At 46.1% G+C, this 19,139-nt stretch overlaps 1 protein-coding gene across 1 annotated transcript in view; it reads left to right on the forward strand.

The window, feature by feature from the left end:
* The first annotated feature begins 44 nt into the window (after nt 1–44).
* The window catches only part of bcat1 (branched chain amino-acid transaminase 1, cytosolic), a 43,023-nt gene continuing 23,928 nt past the window's right edge, over nt 45–19,139 (forward strand). The window contains exons 1-4 of the mRNA XM_056276695.1: nt 45–275; nt 14,270–14,380; nt 15,514–15,633; nt 17,329–17,489. Coding sequence (XP_056132670.1) covers nt 165–275; nt 14,270–14,380; nt 15,514–15,633; nt 17,329–17,489 — 503 coding nt within the window. The 5' untranslated portion in view covers nt 45–164. The remainder of the gene's footprint in view (nt 276–14,269; nt 14,381–15,513; nt 15,634–17,328; nt 17,490–19,139) is intronic.

The following is a 19,139-nucleotide window of genomic DNA, read 5'->3' on the forward strand; positions in this document are numbered from 1 at the left end:
GTGTCTACTTATCCATGCATGTTACAATATGTTATTGATACACCATCGTCTCCGCTGCCCTCTCTTTGCGTTAGGCGGCCGACCTGGTAATTGAGCCATCCACGTCTCAGAAGACCAAGCCGGACCTGTCCAGCCTCGTGTTCGGCACAGTCTTCACCGACCACATGCTGACCATAGAGTGGAGCGCCGCCGGCGGCTGGCAGGAACCGCGTATCAAACCCTTTGGAAACCTGTCGCTCCACCCGGCCTGCTCATCCCTGCACTATGCTGTGGAGGTAAGGAGCTCCCAGTTAGTTTTCTGGATTTGAACCTGAATGAATGCCATTACAAGTCCCAGGGTGCAGGTTTTACATTCAAAATTACACTTAATGTAAGGCAAGGACAAAGTTAATAAGTCTGAAAAATCATAACAAAAAAAGTTGTGGGTTCGAATCCTTGAGCAGGGTGAAAATACATAGATGGTGAAACAGATAACAGAGCAGGCCAATGTATCGATATAACGTTGATAATTCACTTTTATTGTAATGTTTTCTGGGTAGAACAGCGACTCAGATGCAGAGAAAGACTCAGGACACGAGGTAGTAGAGTTCAAAAAGGCAAAGTGGAAAGCCAGGTAATCAATACTAATCAAAACAAATAAATCCAGGCAGGGAGGAGGCAAAAATCCGAAAACCAGAGAACAAGTTGTCAAAAGTTGAGACTTGAGGCCTTTACACACCGGTAAGGTTTTTCTCGTGCGATTAATCCGCACGTCAATTTATTGTAGCGAATTCGGGCAAGTACCACTCGTTGCGACCTGCGGGAAGGCGTGGTGGACATCAAACCGCGCCCACACCAAACCCTGCCCACATGCAATATTCAGGAAGTGCGTTGTTGCACTTAATCTGCGTATACACATCCGATGTCAAACCCTGTCCATATGCAATATTCAATAAGCGCGTTGTTGCACATGATCTGCGCATTCATCATGGACTGATTAAATAAACCATGTATTGAGACACATTGTGTTGTTGCGTAACAAAGTTAATCTGTAAGTTGTATTTTATTTTGTTAACAATGTGTTAGCCGATACTGTTCTTTGACATGTCCCTCATCCAAACTGCAAGTGCGGGGTTGCATAGCATCTTTTACGAGTATAGGGCAACTCCTGTAGCCTATTTGTTATAGGTAACCGCTTACTATGGAAGAAACGCTGTATTTACGTCTTATTGTCTAACGAACTTGATATTGCTCATAACGTGTAAGCCTAGACGGAGTATTAAGAAATTAAAACATTGTATTAAATGGACATTGCCATCAAATTTGACACAGGTCTACATGTAGACCAAATGTAAAATATTATTCCTATTCCACTTACTTCCTCTGTTGAAGGCCCCAGGCATTACAATGAATACTTTATTATAGTGCTATAATATATATGGAGCACTGTGTATTGTGCTACCTAAAGCTTATGGTACAGTACCAATAAGTTCCAATTGTAGCCTTAATGTGTGGGGAAACCGTCAGTGCAATCAACAATGTATTGGAACAAACAAACACACACACACAACTGAACATTTTTAAAATAAATTGAACATTTAAAATCTACTACTACAACTTTCGGCTGCTCCCGTTAGGGGTCGCCACAGCGGATCATCCGTTTCCATTTCTTCCTGTCTTCTGCGTCTTCCTCTGTCACACCAGAAACATTTCAAAACTCCCGACAGATTACACAACATCAGACACAGACACAACACACGGTGACAGAGGTTATTCAATTATTTCCAACGCCTCCTCCTCTTCCACCGCCTCTTCCTCTTCCCATTCCTCTTCCACTCTCCAATCCATCTGGTCCTGGTCTTGATCTGGAGGCACGTCTGAGGCAGAGCTGGTCGAAGTCGAGAAAGAAAGGGTTGACTGAAGTCGAGAAAGAAATAGGCTGACTGTTCATGACATCATTTAATTGAAGTATGAGTAGTGAGTGCATACCTTGTAGAAAGTGTCATGTTTTCTAAAATTACATGGCACCACCACCTTCTCAACCATGGAATGTCCCGCTAAAATACAGGCAAAAAATGAAATAAAACAGAATTTCAAAAATACAGTTCAAATTTATGCAATAGCTAGAAAGTAAAAAGCAAAGTTCTTTACCTGGTTGAAGTCAAACGACCACCCAATGCCATATAACGACCGTACTGTAAAATACAGATGCAAGTCAGAAAAGAACATTTCTACAAGCACATTTTTGTATTTTGCTCCACACACACACACACACACACACACACACACACACACACACAGACACACACAGACACACACACACACACAAAATCACTAGACAGATATGAATATTTCAATTAATACAAGTTATGCCAATAGGGTTGGGTGAGTCAGAGATCAGAATATAGCACCCAAACTAAAACAACCGCCCCATAGTCATAACCGACCATGATCATGAAAACGCCACAGTCACCGGTGTCAGTCTGGCCTGGAATGTCCTGGAAAATTAAAAATTAGATATGGTAATATGACCTAATACCACACAAGGATTGAACATTTGAAAAAGCCTTGAGTACTACCGTACCTTGTTTTTTATGACCTTCTAGTTGCAAGCGCACAAATACACTCACCGGCCACTTTATTAGGCACACCTGTCCAACTGCTCCTTAACGCAAATTTCTAATCAGCCAATCACATGGCAGCAACTCAATGCATTTAGGCATGTAGACATGGTCAAGACGATCTGCTGCAGTTCAAACCGAGCATCAGAATGGGGAAGAAAGGTGATTTAAGTGACTTTGAACGTGGCATGGTTGTTGGTGCCAGACGGGCTGGTCTGAGTATTTCACAAACTGCTGATCTACTGGGATTTTCACGCACAACCATCTCTAGGGTTTACAGAGAATGGTCCGAAAAAGAGAAAATATCCAGTGAGCGGCAGTTCTGTGGGCGAAAATGCCTTGTTGATGCCAGAGGTCAGAGGAGAATGGCCAGACTGGTTCAAGCTGATAGAAAGGCAACAGTAACTCAAATAACCACTCATTACAACCGAGGTATGCAGAAGAGCATCTCTGAACGCACAACACGTTGAACCTTGAGGCAGATGGGCTACAGCAGCAGAAGACCACACCGGGTGCCACTCCTGTCAGCTAAGAACAGGAAACTGAGGCTACAATTCGCACAGGCTCACCAAAATTGGACAATAGAAGATTGGAAAAACGTTGCCTGGTCTGATGAGTCTCGATTTCTGCTGCGACATTCGGATGGTAGGGTCAGAATTTGGCGTCAACAACATGAAAGCATGGATCCATCCTGCCTTGTATCAACGGTTCAGGCTGCTGGTGGTGGTGTAATGGTGTGGGGGATATTTTCTTGGCACACTTTGGGCCCCTTAGTACCAATTGAGCATCGTGTCAACGCCACAGCCTACCTGAGTATTGTTGCTGACCATGTCCATCCCTTTATGACCACAGTGTTCCCATCTTCTGATGGCTACTTCCAGCAGGATAACGCACCATGTCATAAAGCTCGAATCATCTCAGACTGGTTTCTTGAACATGACAATGAGTTCACTGTACTCAAATGGCCTCCACAGTCACCAGATCTCAATCCAATAGAGCACCTTTGGGATGTGGTGGACCGGGAGATTCGCATCATGGATGTGCAGCCGACAAATCTGCAGCAACTGCATGATGCTATCATGTCAATATGGACCAAACTCTCTGAGGAATGTTTCCAGTACCTTGTTGAATCTATGCCACGAAGGATTAAGGCAGTTCTGAAGGCAAAAGGGGGTCCAACCCGGTACTAGCAAGGTGTACCTAATAAAGTGGCCAGTGAGTGTATGTCGCAATTGAGCTGCAGAAGATAATAAGAACATTATTTACGTATTTTGTCAAACTGAAGGGCACTGCAGGCGAAGATAGCACACAACTCGAATTCAACTTTAGTGGAACTACTGGGGCAGCTAAGTGCAGGTGATTCTTATAGATGCCTACTTATCATTGAAAAGTAGGCAACTGAGACATGAAATGCGGGCTGAAAATATGTGGGGTGAAAGGTGCCTAAGACCTGACTTCCTCAGATTGAATTATGGACGAGTTTTAGTTACATGAGGTAAATAACACTTCACTGCCCCACGAATCACAGAACCACACCGATCCCTCAAGCCATAGACAACAGCCAATGAGTGATGGTGGCCAATGTTTTTTTTATTTATTTTGTTGTAATAACTCTAATTAAGCTACTGTATGACTTTGACAACATGCAGAGGGACAATACATCAGAACAGACCTTCAGAACGTGAAGGTTATTTTTCTCCTGAACAGCATTCCAGAGGGAACATTGAACTGTTCCAATTACTGAAATATTAAACCTGAATACGCCTAAATCTTCCTCGTCACCGAAACCACTAGGGTCAGATGAGTTAAGCTGATATACTCTGAAACATTTTGGCATCAGGAGCTGTGACATACAAAGTGTCAATGGCAACCAAGATATTACAGTACTCGTTACATTCCATGTTCTTAAGGTCTACCACAAGGAAGGGTAGAAGATATTTGCTTGTCATTTTTTTCCACATTACGCATAATCTTCACACCCCGATCACAGTCCATCAATTATATGCTCTAACATCAAAATAAAACATATCAGTCATTTGTGGAATGTGCAGCAGGGCTGTAAAAACCTATTCAATCACCCAGAACACTCTGATACTAACAAATGGTCTGTCAAACTCTGAACAATGTAATAGGTCTATCAAAATGTCAACAGGCATTGTGCATTCCCGTTCTAGGAATCATATGTGGCTTTGGAGACAAGTTTGAAGGAAGGAGGTAGGACCATATTATAACACTAAAGTCAACAACATTCTGTTCCACTAAATCAAGCAAAACAAACAAACAAACAAAAAACACACCTGTGAAAGGGTAGTGTGTGTGTATACATATAAAGACTCACACAGAGGAACCAGTGTCCTGGTTTCCACACAGGGAAAATCAGCATGTCTTTTCTTTCTGCATCAGTCTGTAGGTCATCATCAAGCAAATAAGGGACACAGCCCCCTTCCCACAGTTCAATTGCTCAATCAATGATATTTAGACTGCCTCCAATATCAGTACATAATGACAACAAATCGTCACGTCCTTATTATGAGTTGTTACTACATGATTGCACTGTTTATGTCTGTGCTATAATAAAACAGAGAAATAACAGCAGATGCATGATGTTAGAAATTATTATACCAGCTTTCAATATTAAACTTCTAGTCATAAATGTGTCACACAGGGTATGGACAACCAAGATAGGGAAAATTAAACAAGCTTACAGGTAGGTCAAAAAATTGGTTTTGGCAGTGTGGTGTATGCCAAGTGGCAACCACATAGGCATCAGCTGCATAGACATCCTTTCCCTGCCAACACAAGAGTGAAATATACACACAAAGCTTGATGACTATGTTTAGAAGATACGTAATATTCAATGTAATGTAAATAAATGCCTTCACACACCATCCACCGCGCCATGTGAGAGACGAGTTCTAAGCAACTGTTGGCAATCTTAAGAAAGAAAAGCAGAGGTAAGAGTAAATTGCAAGTATGGAGTCAACTAACCAAGTGTAGAAATCCATAGAAATGTAGATCAGCTATACTCTACTTACAGTCGCTTCCACATGCGCTTTCAACCCCAGGGATGTGCTGTGGATCTGCAGGGCCTATTACATTTGCATATATGGTAACCTGCAAGACAGCAACAACACCAGTTATAAATACTAAAGAGAATTGTATAGTTTTATTATGTACAACCACCCATATCAATGTCTACAATCCTACCTTTGTGTTCCACTGCGTGGCTGCTGTGAAATTGAATATGGAGTGACATCTTGTATAGTTCGTCTGTGGTGTAGATACAACAGCGGCATTTGTAAACACCGTCCAGAAGAAAGGCATGGCTGTCAGAACTGCCCTGAAAGTGTGTTGGATGCTGAAAAACATGTTTATCTTACTTTGTTGTACACGGGGACATTAAGCTTGTCTTTTACCAGCTCGGATAAAGACCCTTTATATATCAAAAACCTATGCACACTAGGTCTACTAGGCAGGGTGTTTTCTGTGCATCAAAAATACGCCTGCAGTCTGAGGAATTAATTATAATCATATGCAAGAAATGCATTATTTTGTACACGAAGACAATAACACAGCAATGCAGCGTACTATTTTGTTACCAACGTTGTCATTGTTGTGTTGTATCATACTAGCTAAATGCAAATAACCTAATTGTAGTATGGGAAACTGTGATTCTGAACACCGCTAACTAAATATTGATGTGACACTAGAAACCCATAGCACTAGCTAACTTTTTGGCCAGGGCGAACTGTTGTTTGAGTTCGCACTGTTGGCCATACACCATGCATAATTTCTCCAGACAAACTTGATGTGATGTTAACTTCACACAACGGACCTAATAGTACATGATATAAATTACACAACGCGCACCATTACCATGCTAGCACCTTCTCTTTTTTTTTTTTTACCATGCTAGCACCTACCATAGCGTTACTTCAGCAGCTAAAAGCTAGGAGCTAGGCTAGAACTACCCGACAATAACGTGGACAAAAAATACGATACAAATAACCGACCATATAAAATCATAGAAGTATGTCTGAAAAGTATCGTTATTATATTACAACGGTGGAATTTTCACTTACCACCATGGTAGAACTTCTCGAATTCTTGATTTTTTTAAAAACCCGCCGCTCGCTACGACTGGCTGTTTTCGCAAGTAGGAAGTGACGCAATGGTGACGAACACTTGGATGTGGGCGCGGTTTGATGTCGACCACGAGCTTCCCAAACGTCGCAGCGAGAGGCTTCTCAATTCGGAGGCTGTCCGGGAGATCGTATCCACAGCCAGGACGCGAAGCCGTGTCTACTACACCGCAAGCGACAACGTTAACCAGTCGACTAAAGAGTCCGACCCGTTAGTCAAGGACCAACGTGTCTACTTATCCATGCACGTTATAATATTTTCTCCAACTGCTGTTTTTGTCTTGAGTACTTTCACACTGAACTTGGCCACAATTACGAAGATTGTACTTAGGGATTCCCATATGACGACAGGCATGGGCGCAAGTCCATGAATACTGGGGCGGCATCCAACGCTTTACATGTGCCCGGGTCCATAGGGTTGGCGGTTGTGTCAGGAAGGGCATCCGACGTAAAATTTTGCCAAATCAAGACCGCCATCGGTGCTGTGCCCTCACAGGGTACCGATGGAAACGATCAAATCCGCTGGGGCGACCCCTGGGAAAGAGGGAACAAGCCGAAAGAAGATGACTTTCACATAGAGCGCGAATAAGACGGGGCGAAAAAGCGACGTCACTTATAGTCGGTAAGAAGTCGATTTTTCTGAGCTTTCCCGCCGCGAATAAAGTCATCAACCAATCGCTTTGCGCGGAACCGATGTCACGTGTCACAACTCCTAATGACAATGGCGGACCGGTTGACTGTCTGTGTTTCTCATGGTCATTGATACTTGTCACTCTGTATTGTATGACCAAGGACACAAAAAGACAATGAACTGGAGGACAACGTGCGGAGGAGCCACTCCGCACAACCAGGCTATCAGTATGTGAGTAGCGTACGTAGTTTGCGGTCGGTAGCAAGGCAAGCTTTCCTTGCCGACCCAGAGCCTGTCGCAGCGCACCGCAACGGAGGGAGTGTTCCCAGTCTCAGTCCTTGCTATTGTGACGTGGTTAAATAATGGACTTCTTAGACACCCTTTCAGTGTTAACAAGTAAGTTTTTAATGACCGCAAGTCAAACAAGTCAGAACAGACACAAGCTTGTATGGGTCTTCGCTCTTCCCTTTTTCCGGCCACCGAAGCGACCCCATCTACCTGCCTACTCTTTACCCTCATGGTGGGAAGCAGCATGTTATCTAATCTAGCTTCTCTCATAACGTCCCCATTACCTTCCTCCACATCACCGCTATCTGTTACAGATATGTCCGTTTTTAACATGTTCCATATCCCACAACATAACCAAAACATCGACCGCTCAGTTGCATTGTGGGTAATATGTGAATGAACCTCGGGGCAGAAACACTAGTAGAATTCGCCACACTATTTTAAAGTCTCTTACCTTGATCTCTTGTGCTCCTTTCAAATTACCCTATTTTTCTTTTTTTTTTACTCCCTCTGGGTGGAATTTGCATGTTCTCCCCGTGTCGGCGTGGTTTTCCTCCGGGTGCTCCGGTTTCTTCCTACAGTCCTAAGACATGTAGGTCAGGTGACTCGGCCGTACTAAATTGTCCGTAGGTGTAAATGTGTGGGCCCTGTGATGGACTGGCGGCCTGTCCAGGCTGTCTCCCCGCCTGCCGCCCAGTGACTGCTGGGATCGACTCTAGCATCCCGCGACCCCAGTTGGGTTAAGCGGCTTGGATGGATGAATGGTTTTCTTTTTTGTGCTTTTTGATTTGTTCATAAAATATCGTCTTATTTTTCATTATTCTGATGTTCACGCAGTTGTACTGTACCATCATTTCTACCATTGTTGGTTTATTTCCATCCTTAATTTTGTACTTATTCCCAAACATGTTCTGTACATTTTTCTTGTATTAAAAAAAAAGTGCACCCGGCTGGAAACGGGCGGGGGTTTGCGACAGAAAGCTGTTTTTCTGTCGCAAATTCGTATCGCTGCCGTACGAACAGTTTTGATGCATTTTCGTGTTGTTTATTCGTCACCTCCCCGGTGTGGAAAGGCCTTTACACTAGAAAGAAGTGTGTGAAGGGATGACCAAAGACAATCTGGCAGGGAAACCGGGGGCAAGGGAGCTGATGAGGAAATGGGAAATAGGTGAATGGAGAAAACAGGAAGGAGAAGGAGACACGGGAGCAGGAACTAAAACGACAAGACAGGCAAGTACTTTCAAAATAAAACAGAAAACACAACAGTCGATGACGAGACAGGTGAGTACTTCAAAATAAAACAGGAAACTTGCTTGCTTTAGGTTGTCTGTCGTGTCCGATGATGACAATCCTGCCTCTGTCACTTGTGAGTCTTCTTATGGCTGTAAAGCCCTATCCGCGATCCACAATGTCTGCCGCAGACAGAACAGGTGAAATCACTGACTGGGGGTGTAGGTGTGGTACTGGCTTCATGTCTCTTCAGACGTCTTCTGGTCCGTCGATCACCGCGGTCCTTCTCGAGGTTTTGCACCCCTTGTTGACAGAGCTGCCGCCAGATGGAGCGTTGGGCGGCAGTGTCTTCCAGCTGGCTCGAGTTCAGGCCGCACTTCTTTATGATGGTCTTCAGCTGGTCTTTGTACCGTTTTTTCTGGCCCCCTGCCAAGCGGTGGCCAAGATGTAGCTGGCCATACAGCACTTTACGCGGTAAGCGCTCCTTTGGCATCCTGATGACGTGACCGAGCCATCGAAGTTGGTGCTGGGTGACGGTAGCCTCCATGCTGATGCAGTTGGTCTTGCGGAGTATTTCAGTATGGGGCACTCGGTCACGCCAGGTTATCCTCAGGATGCATTGTAGGCATCTGATGTGGAAGGCCTCAAGCATCCTGAGGTGGTGGCTGTACAGGGTCCACGCCTTACAGCTGTAGAGGAGAGTCGTGATGACAACTGCCAAGTTGACAGATATTTTGGTGTGGAGGTTGAGGTCTTTGTTTTGAAAGACCCTTCTCCTAAGTCTGCCAAAAGAGGATGATGCTTGTTTAATCCGGTTTTGCATCTCCCTGTCGATGCTGCAGTCGTCAGAGAGGAAGCTGCCCAGGTATTTGAAGGATTCCACTGTTGCAAGTGGTTTGTCGGAGATGTTGAAGGTTGGTGAATGAGATGGAGGAGTAGATGCCCACTGGCATACTACTTCAGTCTTTGTCACATTTATAGAGAGCCCCAGCCTACCATACGCCCTTGCAGCAGCTGCAAGGGTAGCTTGTAGTGCCTCGGGTGTGTGGGCCACAACTGCACAGTCATCTGCGTACTGTAACTCAATGATGTGCTCCGATGTAATTTTTGTGACCACTTGGAGCCTACGGATGTTAAATAGGTTTCCATCTAGTCTGAAGTCCACAGTAACCCCACTGTCCTTCCTGATTTCCTTGTGGAGCAGCAATGTCACACACAGGAGGAATATGTTGAAGAGAACTGGAGCAAGGATGCACCCCTGACGTACCCCGGTGCACACCCTGAAGGGCTCGGATTACTGGCCTCCAATGGTCACACGTGCCATCATCCCCACGTGAAATCTTTGTAGGATGTTGACAAACTTTCGTGGACAGCCAAACTTCAGGAGGATGTTCCATAGGATGTCCCTGTTGACTGTGTCGAAAGCCTTTGACAGGTCGATGAAGGCTATGAGGTTCTGATGTTGCTCCCTGCACTTCTCTTGGAGTTGCCGTGCTGTGAACACCATGTCCACAGTACTCCTATTCCTCCTAAACCCACACTGTGACTCAGGCAACAGCTCCTCTGAGATGTGTTTTACCAGCCTGTGTAACATGAGTTTGGCCAGGACTTTTCCAGCAACAGCCAGTGGTGAAATGCCACGGCTGTTGCCACAGAGAGACTTGTCTCCTTTGCCTTTGTATATGGAGATGATGTTAGCATCCCTCCACTGCTGAGGGACAGTTTCGTTCTTCCATACGTGTGAGATGAACAGGAAAAGTGCAGAGGTAGCCTCCCTGTTTAAAAATCTCTGCAGGGATACTGTCAGGGCCAGGGGTCTTGTTATTTTTCAGCGACCTAACTGCACAGTGAACCTCTTCAAAGGTTGGTGAAAGGTCAAGGTCTTGGATGGTGGGGCGGACAGGTAGTTCATCCAAGATCGAGGGATCTGTTGGGGAGGGCTGGTTCAAAAGAGTCTCAAAATGTTCTGCCCATCTTTTTGTGATGAGTTTCTGGTCCTTTATGAGGGTGGTACCATCATCAGACTTCAGGGGGGAGACAGAGCAGTTTCTTGGGCCGTAGATGGTTTTCACTGCATCATAAAAGTTGTGCATATCATTTCTATTGGCATGGGATTGTATTTCATTTGCCTTCGATATCCACCACTCATTCTGCAGGGCACGCAATTTTGACTGCACCTCTCTCCTGGATGCTTGCCATTGTTGCCGGAGTGTAGCTGATGTGGGATTGTTGAGGACAGCACTGTGTGCTTTATGCATGCCTTTGAGTATGGAAGTTATTGTGCCTGTGTTGTCATTGAACCAGTCCTGGTGTTTTCTGCTCTTGTAACCGATGGATTGGGATGCTGCCTTGTAGAGTCTGGAGCTCACGGAAGACCATTTCCTGTCAATGGAATCATCCGTGCTCAAGAGAAGCTCAATGTCTTCCAGGTTTTCAGCCAGAGAGAGGCGGAGATTGTTCTGGACCTCAGCCTTTTCTAGCCGGGTACAGTCAAGCCTCTTCTTTCCTGACCTTTGGAGACGAACAGCAGGGCGTACCTCCACCTGGAGCCTGGTCATGATGAGCCGGTGATCTGTCCAGCACTCAGCACCTCTCATTGCACGAGTGAGTAAGACGTCTTTTGTATCAGCACATCTCACAATGATGTAGTCCAATAGGTGCCAATGTTTGGAGCGTGGGTGCATCCAGGATGTTTTGTGCTTATTTTTTAATTGGAAGAGGGTGTTTGTGATGGTCAAGCCATGCACAGCACAGAGGCTTAGGAGGCGCAGTCCATTTGCATTGACTTTCCCAATGCCATGCCCACCAATGACACCACTCCACACCTTGTTGTCTTTCCCCACTCTGGCATTGAAATCGCCCAGCAAAAAGATCTTGTCCTCCTTGGGTATATGACGGAGAGCCTCATCTAGTGACTGATAGAAGTGGTCCTTTACGTCATCCTCTGATGGCAGTGTTGGTGCATAGGCACCTAGGAGGGTGGCATAACGTTTCTTGGCCAGAGGGATCCTGAGCGACATGAGCCTTTCACTTATGCCAATCGGTGTTTAAGTGAGTCTTGGTAGGAGGCTGTTTTTTATTGCAAATCCCACACCATGCTGATGTTGTCCTCCTGCAGGGTATCCCTTCCAGAAGAAGGTGCAGGTGTCCTCCTTCAGGGAGCCTTCATCCAAGAACCTGGTTTCACTGAGTGCAGCAATGTCAATATTGTAGCGATTGAGTTCCGCTGCAATTAGTGCAGTCCTTTGCTGAGGTCTTTCGGCATTAACGTCCAGCAGAGTTCTTATGTTCCATGTTGCCAGTTTAAAGGGAATTATTTTCTTTTTTGTATTTTGACCGCAGAGTGGAATGTCCCGATAGGTGCGGTAGCCTATCCAGGATGTTTTGAGTGGGCAATGTTTAGGCCACCTTTTCTAGGCCCCTCCCCAGTTGGGGTGAGCAGTGTGGCTCCTAAATAGGGCTGCTCAGACACACAGGGGTCTGCCGAGAGCAGCTGCCACTCAAGCCCAGCTGCTGGCGACCATGAATAGCCCTGTGCCGCTGGCGTGCAGGGGTGTGATTAGGAGCTTCCAGTGCATTCATACCTGCTCCCGTCACCAGACACCCCATCGCCGCCAGACTTTGATCCATATTCCGGTTGCTGGTCTCACCGAGGCAGAGGTGGATACCTGCGCAAAGAGATTATTTACAGTGCCGCTGGGGGTGCGCATGTCCCAGCAGCACTTCTTCACTGTGAGAGGGTGGGATCTGGTGGCAAGGGGGCCCAAGACGACCAGCACTCTTCCACAGCTGCAGGAGGCTGCCGGAGCTCCATCAGAGGACCGCCTATCGTGCGCCGCCATGCACATTGCTTTTCTCTCAGGGTGTGCTCCCCTAGCCTTTGTCGTCCTACACTTACCCACAAGGCAGTGGGACAGTGGTTGGTCAATGCCAGGGCGTATCCACTTCACATGGGCCTGCGCATTAGACCTCTGGGGACCACTGTAGCTCTGAGATCCCCTACAGTTTAGCCAGGGACCGCAAGGTACCCAGTTACCGTGTGTGGCCACGAGGAGGCACTGCAGGAGTCTTGGCGGTAGAGAGGCTATGTACCGGCAGGGGAGACTTACGCACTCGGCTCCTCTTTTCACCCCCACAAAGAGGGTTAGCCGGCGGCAGTAGCTGAGAGCAGAGAGTAGCAAGCAGAAGCAGCATGCAGCATGCACTAACTACAAGCACTACTACCCCAGTATTACTGCACTGACGCATCACACACGCCCTGTGCATCACACACACACACAAAACAGGAAACAGGCAATGATTAACATGATTGTGTGGCGATACACAATGGAGGATAGATTGACCAGGGGCTGCTGCTCCTTTAAGGAAGCCGTTCACAGTTATGACGTAGGCACGGTTTAGCGTTTCCTAGGAGGCGGAGCCATGTTTTAGACAGCCTAGCCCTTAGCTTGTTGCTACGAGTTAGGGCTGTGTCTGTGTTTTGTGTGGCGAGTAAACGGAATTAACTCGACTCGAACCCCCCGTCTCCTCATTCCTGCACTCCCACAATGTCACATTTATTTCTTGCCTCTAGAAACAAGTGTGAATATCTTGAAACCAGGTGTCACTCACCCATGAGCACATAAATGTTATTTTTCTTGAATCAGACTGATTGGATGAAATGATATTGTCTCACCACCACTGGCAGGTTTTATTTAAAAACACAGAAAATTTAATAACAGATCAAATGACTTCCTAAAATGTTCGTGATGTCTTAGTCACAGCCACTCATGTCCTCTTAGTCTTTTCCTTTACAACAGAGCAGTGACGTGGACGGCCTGTTTTTGACTATGTGAGGGTTTGAGACAAACTGTTGGATTGCATAAGTGAATGGAGCGAAGTTGAATATTGGTCTTTTTAGGTCATTTCCAGTAGGAATAAGAGCCTGCTGGCACTTTGTAATCGGCATGTTATCTGTTTTCTTTTCCTCGGCATCTTACAGGATTTAACTATTGCCAGGCAAATGGAAAGTCACAGCTTCACATCTGTGACCTCGTTACATCTGTTTTCAAGAGGAATAATTACTTGAGGGTTTTGCAAAGGGAGCGTCTTGTAGTTTTGAAAGAATAGCTGTTGTAATACAGTAATTGAAGGGCGGCTGCATGCGAAGAAGGGATTATTTTTTATCGGTTTCTACTCTTTTTATGTTTTTTTTTTTCAATTTGTGAACCGAATAGCTCTGGGAGTTCAACACTCTGGGAGTGTTTTCAAGGCCTGCCTTCCTCATCTTGCCTCTGTCATTAACTTCTCTGTGGAGCCCTGAGAATATAACATCTCTCTAGTTCCTCTGTTGAGATTATATTGCTCAAATAATATACCTCTTCTCTTCTCTTAACCAGTTGTTTGAGGGAATGAAGGCGTACCGTGGACCTGATGACAAAGTGCGTCTCTTCAGACCAATGCTCAACATGAACCGCATGGCCAAGTCTGCTGAAAGAGCCTGCCTGCCTGTAAGAGCACAATGATGGAGTGACAGATAAGAAAATGGATGGGCTAGTGAATGGTGGGATTCTGTCCTCCTGTCAGGTCTATCTGTCATGGTGATGGTGGTCACGTGGCTCAAGTTCTGGGCTGTTCCGGTGGCATCTGGACACTGCTTGGCATCCTCCTCATGATATTCTTCATATATCTTATAGTCCATTATAATTCTGTTATCTTCTGTTGGATTCTGTAAATTGTGTACACACAACATCCATTGCACATCTGTCCGTCTTGGGAGGGAGATCCCTCCTCTGTTGCTCTCCCTGAGGTTTCTTCCTATTTTTTCTCCCTGTTAAAGTTTTTTTTTTAGGGAGTTGTTCGTTATCCGATGTGAGGGTCTAAGGAGAGAATGTTGTGTTGCTATAAAGCCCACTGAGGTACATTTGTAATTTGTGATAATGCAAATACAATTGACCTGACTAGTGAAAGACTGGTACACTGGCTTCCAGTGTGTCACAAAGTAGACTTTAAAATGTTGCTGCTTGTCTTCAAATTACTCAGTGGCTTAGGACCAAGATATGTCTCGGACTTGTTTTTAACCATATGAACTCTGCCAACCTCTCGGGTCATCTGAGGCAGATCCGACAAGCGTTAAAGCAAAACACAGCGAAGCAGTGTTTGATTATGCTACTCATAACTGGAACAAACTTTCTGAAGGCCACCTTTATTGCACTTGTCTAGCTTTATCTCTTTAAATTTCTTCTCTTTAAATTTCTTATCTTATTCTGTATTTCTAATTTAATGCCTTTTTACACTATCCATATCACGTTGATTTTCCTTGGAGTAGAAAATGTGCTATACAAATGAAGTTACTTTGTTTGCCTTACAAACAAAATGATAGATGAAATGGTAAGAACATAACTGGGCCCTACTATAATTGGCCTATTAGTCTTGAATATTACATTTGTGCAGTTTCTCTCTAATTTCCATCCTTATTTCTCCCTTTCTCTGGTGCCTACCTCTATCTGTAGCCCCCATCCTTTTTTCACTCCTTTTCCTCTCTTTTATTCTCTCTCTCCTCCTTATGTGTCTCTTCTTACATCTTACCCTGTCTCCTCTTCTACCCCACCCCCTCGCTCTCTCTCGTCTCTACCTGTGGCAGGCCTTCGATCAGTCAGAGTTGCTGGAGTGTATCAGACGGCTGGTGGAGATAGAGCAGGACTGGGTTCCTCTATCTGACTCGGCCAGCCTCTACATCAGGCCAACCTTCCTGGGCACAGAGGTAAAAAGGACATGCAGCCATTTTAATGCACTCATGTCACCTTCATTTTGGATGAGTCGGTCCTATTCAAATCGGTCGATATCTTGTTTTGGAGCAACACTATTTGCATTCAACATACACACACGCACACAAGCATGCATGGATCTAAACACAAACACACTTATGAACACATTGTAGGCTCCCAGTCTGAGAAAAAGGCTAGACGGGGACAAACAAGTGTGACAGAACTCAAACACACTTTATTAATTAAACAGTGGGGCAGGGAGTGGGGCTGGGGCTAGGATCCCTCCCCACTCTGACTGTGGCCACCCTGTGTGGTCTGCATGCAGTCCTCTCACATCTCCAGGTAGGCCTCTACATCGTCCTCAGCTGTCAGTTTAGTCAGTACCTCTCTGGGTGTGGGGGTTCTATTCTGGGAGCATTAGCCCTGCTGGTATAGTTGTTGCACAGCAATGGCGGTTGGCTCTTTAAAAGCCCTGCAAGGGCTTCTTCCATTTATCTTTTGGGCAGTTGTGACAATTCCAGTGCCCGCATTCTCCACCATATGTGGGCTCCCGGTCGGGGAAAAATGCTAGATAGGGACAAACTAGTGCTGCAGAACTCAAATACACTTTATTGATTAAATGGCGGGGCAGGGAGTGGGGCTGAATCAAACTGGGGTTCTTCCTGGTTGGGGTCCTTCTTTACGGTGTACTGGCAGGTTTAACAAGGGTCGCTCTGGAAGACAGAAAAGAGAGGTAGTGAGATACAAGAGGAAAATAAGGTACCAAGCCGTCTTTGCCATTCATCTGTTGTTGGTGTCTGTCACTCAGAGCCACGTCTCCTTTTTCTACAAGCTGTACTCATGTTTCTCCCCTCTACTCCCTTTCTTTTTGAAAAATTTCCCCCCGTTTTCTCCCCAATTTTATCTGGCCAATTACCCCACTCTTCTGGGCCATCCTGGTTGTTGCTCCACCCCCTCTGTTGATCCAGGGAGAGCTGCAGACTACCACATGCCTCCCCCGATACATGTGGAGTCGCCAGCCGCTTCTTTTCACCTGACAGTGGGGAGTTTCGACAGGGGGATGTAGCGTGTGGGAGGATCACGCTATTCCCCCTAGTCCCCTTCTCCCACCTGAACAGGCGCCCCGAATGACCAGAGGAGGCACTAGTGCAGTGACCAGGACACATACCCACCTCCGGCTTCCCACCCGCAGACATGGCTAATTGTGTCTGTAGGGATGCCCAACCAAGCTGGAGGTAACACGGGCATTTGAACTGGTGATATCTTGTGTTGGTAGGCAACGGCATAGACCGCTATGCTACCCAGACGCACTCTACTCCCTTTCCCCCCAAAATCTTGGGTCTTTTTGGCTTGTGTAGAGTGATTGCAGACTAGCTGTAGCTGGTGGTTAGATGGATATGGCCGTCAGCTGCTCTCTCTCCAGGTTTGCCACAGGTAAGCGTGGTAGTATTGGGAGTTCAGGACTACTCCCAGTGGCTTCCTACTAGGTGAACCCTCAACATACAAACACCAAAAAACCTAATCCAACAAATTTGTACTCACAATACCATTCAGAAATAATCCGTCTTTGGTCTTTCGTGTCCTATGTGTAGGTAGGGTAAGAAGTCTCTTCCATCTCAATGTGTGGTAGTTACTTGATGTGCATGGGTTTTTATCTGTGTGTTTGTGCGCACATTTGTGTCCACCTGCAGCCAAGTCTGGGTGTGAAGAGGCCATCCCATGCCCTGCTGTATGTGATCCTGAGTCCAGTGGGCTCCTATTTCAGCACTGGGGCAAAGCCTGTGTCACTATGGGCCGAACCCAAGTACATACGGGCCTGGAAGGGAGGAACCGGAGACTGCAAAATGGGAGGGTAAGTAGACGCATACCCACAAGCACAGTCAGGTACACAGACATACACACCACTCAAGCATACGCATATATGCATGCATACAGTATACCCGCATACACACGTGTGTATATATGGCCCAACATGGAAAATTATGCACATTACATGTTATGGCTGGCTTGTTTCAGGACCCAAATGTAGAAACAGACAAAAGTTAGTGGGAAAAGTGGGTTTATTGAAAGAAAAAGGGGAAATGGTTATGGCAGTGGACATGAGGGGCATGGTGAGGCAGAGGACAGGCAGGCAGGCAGGTAAGTGAGGGGGCTGGCTGGCAGACTGAAGTGGTGTGGGCGGACGAGGAGACACACTGGGGAAGAGGGCACAGCTAATCCTGGACACAGGAGAATACAATTAGGAAAAGGCACGAGGAAACACTGGGATAACTCAATTACATAAGATATAAGAGCGGACGAGAACAATCTGTCAATGAGTTCTTGTTCTTTTTTTTCTTTTTTTTTTTTAATGGTGGATGACGAAACACTTTTATGTGCATTACTGCCACCTTTGGAATGGTGTGTGGATCAGAACGGCTACTTTCCATTAAATCCTCCTAATAATACCTGTTTTTTTTCCCCCACCTTTTTTCTCCCTAATTGCACTTGGCCAATTACCCCACTCTTCCGAGACATCCCGGTCGCTACTCCACCCCTCTGCCGATCCGGGGAGGACTGCTGACTACCACATGCCTCCTCCAATACATGTGGAGTTGCCAGCCTCTTCTTTTCACCTGACAGTGAGGAGTTTCGCCGGGGGGACATAGTGCGTGAGAGGATCATGCTGTTCCCCCCAGTTCTCCCTCCCCCCTGAACAGGTGCCCCGACTGACCAGAAGAGGCACTAGTGCAGCGACCAGGACATGTACCCACATTCAGCTTCCCACCCACAGACACAGCCAATTGTGTCTGTAGGGACACCCGACAAACCCGGAGGTAACACGGGGATTCAAATCGGCGATCCCCGTATTGATAGGCAATGGAATAGACTGCTACACCACCTGGATGCCCAATACATGTTTTTTTTTAAAATCTAAGACTAGCCCTCTATGCTGCATCACCTGAACCCCGCTGCAACACTTTTCAATACCTAGCGTCATGTGATTTCTGTGGAGTGCAATTTGTCTGTCTCGCTTGTCGATATGTAGGACAGTATAAAAATACATGCTCCTGTGGCGGACACGTATTGGGGATAGAATTCACCCCAGGAACTAAGGGTTAAGTCAGGGTTGCCCTGGCAGGTTAACGCAGGGTTAAGTTATGGTTGTCCAGCCAGTTTTCTGATTATTCTTGCCGCCTCCGCTCAGTCGAGCTGTGGTTTTGTTGTCTCTCTGATTTACCGTGGATTAAAGAAAGTTGCCTACACGGCTAAAGTGTGAACCTACGGTCTTCTCCGTTCCTTCGGCTCTACACTGGTGACCCCGACGTCGGTTTTCGGATAAGTTTTCTGAAACCACACACATTATGGCTACGAACGCCGTTGCAATTAAACTGCCAGAGTTTTGGGAGTCTTCCGCGGCTACATGGTTCGTGCAGGCTGAGGCACAGTTCGCGCTCAGAGACATAACAGCAGACGAGACCAGGTACTACTGCATAGTGGCGGCGCTGGGGGGCGCTACGGC

The sequence above is a fragment of the Lampris incognitus genome, chromosome 3, assembly GCF_029633865.1.
Source record: "Lampris incognitus isolate fLamInc1 chromosome 3, fLamInc1.hap2, whole genome shotgun sequence".
In the NCBI taxonomy this organism is placed as follows: domain Eukaryota; kingdom Metazoa; phylum Chordata; class Actinopteri; order Lampriformes; family Lampridae; genus Lampris; species Lampris incognitus.